Raw genomic sequence first — 4,603 nt, 5'->3', positions numbered from 1 at the left:
GTCTCTGGGGAAGGCAGAGCTGTGGTCTAGAAGAAGATGAGGCTGCTGGGTCTTCTCCTGTGCCTGGTGACAGCCCCCCAAGGTGAGGGTCTCAGATGTCAGACACAGGCCTATGGGATGGCTGTGACTGCACGTGAGTGACACTGATTCTCCTTGTCCCCAGGTGTCCTGTCCCAGGTACAGCTGCAGGAGTCGGGCACAGGACTGGTGAAGCCCTCGCAGACCCTGTCCCTCACCTGCACAGTCTCTGGATTCTCTTTAAGCAGCTATGGTGTACACTGGATACGCCAGGCTCCTGGAAAGGTGCTGGAGTGGGTTGGTGTTGTGTGGGGTGGTGGAAGCACAGCCTATAACCCAACGCTTAAGTCCCGCCTCAGCATCACCAAGGAAACCTCCAAGAGCCAAGTTTATTTAACACTGAAGAGCCTGACAGCTGAGGACATGGCCGTGTATTACTGTGCGAGGGACACAGTGAGGGGAAGTCAGTGTGAGCCCAGACACAAACTTCCCTGCAGGGGAGAGGGAGCTGGGCTGCAGGGGGCCCTCGGGACACCAGGGGGCGCTTGGGACACACTGAGCACAGGGACCAGCCCCAGGACCAGCTTGGGACCTGGGTGGAGAAGGGAATTCATGTTGGGAACAGAGGTTTTCTCTGAAATTCCTCAGCTGCCCCAGGGAAAAGACTTGAACCATCTTTGTGACTCGAATTTCTCCTAATCTCAACAGCCACACACAGGGGGAAACACTGTTTACAATGACATTCAGCTGTGAATTTGTTTCTTAACTGACTTCCTGTGTGTCCTGTTTTTATTTCTCAACAGAGACCAACCTGAGGGCTCTCATGTTCCCTGTGGTTGGGAAACACTTTCCACAGAGAGACCCCAGCACAGTCCAGGCCCCTGTGTGCTGAGCTCAGGCTCTGCCCCCCACATGCCCACGGGGTCCCCACATGGCCCTTACTTCACACAGGCACACATGCCCCCACGGGGGAGCAGTCCCCAGGACCTCACCCCAAAAGTCTCTATTCTCCCTATAACACACTAAACTCCCATTCCTCCTTTACTTGGGTGGAGGTTGAACCCCACCCAACATCACCTTCTGTCACCTACTGTCCTAATTCTCACTAAATCCACCCTAGACACTGAGCTCCATGTGGCTGGAGCTCTGCTCACACTCTCAGCTCCCCCACAGTACCTGTCACAGAATGGAGGTCCAGTTCATATGTGGATATTCACGTGCCCCCACGTCATCTCCTAATTCATCTAACACGTCTGTGCATCTGTGGAAACCCCAGGGCAAGTTCCACTCACTGGGTCTGAAGGGGGCCCTGTTGAACCATGTGTTGTGTAAACATGACTCACATTGACACAGGCACTATTGCAGGACAGGACTGTGTCATGAGCGGACACAGCTGGCTGCTGACCCTTGCACATGTCTAATAACTCAGAAACCATATGACACAGGACATCCTTATGACCCACCCATACAAAACACCGTGGTGGACACCTCATGGGTGGCTGTGCTGACACAGATGACAGGGAACAGAGTGGGTGTGCTGGTGACTCCTCGTGTCTCAGTGACCAGCCCGTACATGGAGCCAGACATTTGGGAGCTAAACTTATGGGAAAGACATGAAGCAGGACTGAGACAGGACCCACAACAGAAAGTAAGTTTAGGAGAAATATTTAAAATTCAGCAAAAGCATATGATCTGAGTGTACATAAGAAGCTGAATAGAGAATAGAGAATAACTGAGTATTACTCTCAGTACAAACACTTAAATATGATTTCCTAGCTTTGTTCCATACTCACATTCTCTAAAAGTATTGATCAGTTTAACTGTCACTTAAAGACATAACTACAAATAATTCCCATATCGATTCAAGCAGCTATGCTCTCATTTTTGCAATTAATAGAGATGTAATTTCTGAAAGGTGTTCTCGTTGTCTGTTTTCATATCCTATTCTGATCCTAGATAAAAAACTGACATTAAATGTGAGGTTTTTATCTCAAAATCTTTGATGGAAGTAAAAGAATTCTGATAATGTACCTGCCTCATATAGCCTGTGTGGCTCAGCGTGACCACTAGGGGACCAGTCACTCCACAGTCCTGCACCAGGACACCAGGTGGGATGAGCCCAAGTTGGTACCACAAGAAGAGACACTCTCTTTTTGCAGAATGAGGCTAAAGATGTGGGAGTCATTTTAACCCTCCATCGGGCGCAATGCAAAAGCTACGAGTTTGGGCGCAATGCATCGACTAGATGGGTGTAAGACATTTATTTTCTTAAATTGAAAATGAATAAAAATAATGTGTAAGCATGCTTATTATTTATTCATAACGAAATTTTAATTTGCCACAAACTAAAAACAACTTATGATTATTACATAAATTCAGTATAAGCTTTACCTATTACTGCCAGATATATCAGCCCAATAAATGCTTTCATTTTGACATGGTCTGAACATTTTGCATCTCTCTCATGAGAGTATAGTGACCAAATTTTTATAATATACTTATTTGTATTCTGAACAATGATGTCCAATATTTCCTTATTTATGAAACAGTTCCAACATTCGAGATTAGTTGTAGCCTGTTTTGCAGATCCCATGACAACTGGCGAACACATTAAAATATTTTGTGGTCTGTTTTTTACACGCTGTGAAAATGTAGGGTTTTTTCCATTTGGTTATTTTATCTTTCCCAATAAAATAGTCATCTATTTCTTCATTATTACTTTCTTGGTCACTTTCTGAAGCGGTTCCTTGCTGAGTGTCAGAATTTTGGTGTCAGTCTTCAACTTCATCTTCACCATCTGTATCATTTTCGTCTTCAAATTCAAGTTCATTTTCATCATTATCAGACTCCATTAACATCTGTAGAAATATCTCAGCATCTTTCATTTCAGGCCATCTGGATTAGAAAATCTTTGAGGTTGAGGCATTTCAGAAGGTAAAACCTACAAAAGAAAAATATTACCCTAAACAGGTGCAATGAATCTGTCAGATGACTTAGAAACTAAAATACTTACTATGTTTCAGTAATAAAACTATACTTACAATCTCTTTCTGGAATGTCCGAAAGAACAGTACTATACACAAAACATCTGTTGAGAAAATATTTTAAAAATCTCAAATATGTGCAACGAATCTGTGAGATTAAAGATACCACTTTGAAATACGTCTTTACTGTACTAAGCCACAGACACGACTGGCAATAGTTTATGGGAGAGGGGGAAAATATGGAAGCGATGAGCCACGATACTTAAGTTAATTGTTAGATACGTAACAATTTGTGTGCAATAAATTTATGAGATCAATTGCTCCCGGAGGAGAAAGAAGAGAACTGAAAAACAGGATTTGTCCATTACTGAGAGAATGCTGTGCTCTCAGTGTCACTAAATTCTTAAACTTTAACAAGGGCCCCTCACACTGATTTTGCATGGGGCCCTTACATGGCACCGTCGGTCGGCTAGTAACTTTAGCTTTAGACCCACGTAAAGGTCTTTGCTGTGAAGCCTCGCCATACTCAGGAAGACGTCCATTCAGAGGGGTCGATGCAGGTGGGTGTGACCAGAGGTGATGAGATTTTCCGTTTAGGGAACCCCGAGTGTTTGAATTTCTCTGGGTTTCCTGGTCGGATAGACTAAGGAGCATGTGAGCTTCCCACAGAAGTGGCCTCCTCGTTACTCTGAAGAACCTTTCTGTGTCCATTCCTCATGGGGACGGCCCAGCATCCCTCATCCAAGGTGAAAAGGATTAATTCACTGTATGGTGTTGACCGTTCCACCTGTTATATCTACTTTTACTGAGGCTAGCCTTCTCTAGTCCACCCCATTGTGTCCTGGATAAATATGGGTTTATCTACTTTGTCAAATAGAAAAGAATCATGAGAGAGAAGAATAGAATTCACATGCTAAGCCCACGGGTATAGGAGCCTCTACCCAGCACACAGGGATACAGCCCCTATGCCCTCCAGGAATGGAAGGACTTACTGAAGCGGGAGGACAGATGATGGACATGATGAGGGCTGTTGGCTGGCAGAGTTCACCTGGCCTGAGAGTTACTAGAACCATAAATATTAGAGTAGAGGGACAGTGATAAGGAGCAGAACACAGAGCTCTTGTCCCTAAAGACCGCATGGCCCAGGGACACAAAGCAAGAATCCTGGAGGGAGGGAAGGAACTGACCTGCAGGGGACACTCAGGACACTCTGTCCATGGGACTCAGGCCCAGGGGCAGGAGCAGAGGGCGGCTGGGAGTGAGGGGTTCCTGTCCGGGTCTGCAGTTCCCTTCCCGAGGAGCAAATATGTGCCTGGGGTTCAGAAAGGACTAGCACAGGGACAGAGAACTGGGATCACTGTAACCAGACATGCTCTCAACTCTGGGGTTCTGTTTCAACTGGTTCATCTCTGAAATGGATGTAAAACTATCTATGTCACATGACTTGTGTGTATATGTAAAAATGGAAAAAGATCATGGGTACTAAGTGTTTACATCAGCCACTAAATAATAAAAATCATATTTTCCCAAATGATCTAATTGCCAGAAAGTGCCCCAGGACACTCACACCTGCACTGAAGCCCTGCCCTCTCTGTAGGTGT

General features: G+C 45.4%; 1 gene segment (V, D, J or C); it reads left to right on the top strand.

Annotated features, from left to right (window-relative positions):
* LOC109378454 (Ig heavy chain V region MC101-like) overlaps positions 1–4,603 on the top strand; it is a 5,199-nt gene continuing 596 nt past the window's right edge. Inside the window, 2 exon segments of the V gene segment in view lie at positions 1–82; positions 164–463. Coding sequence covers positions 37–82; positions 164–463 — 346 coding nt within the window.

This window comes from Hipposideros armiger, unplaced genomic scaffold, assembly GCF_001890085.2.
Source record: "Hipposideros armiger isolate ML-2016 unplaced genomic scaffold, ASM189008v1 scaffold_2006, whole genome shotgun sequence".
NCBI lineage: Eukaryota > Metazoa > Chordata > Mammalia > Chiroptera > Hipposideridae > Hipposideros > Hipposideros armiger.
This window is presented reverse-complemented; position numbering and strand designations above follow the sequence as displayed.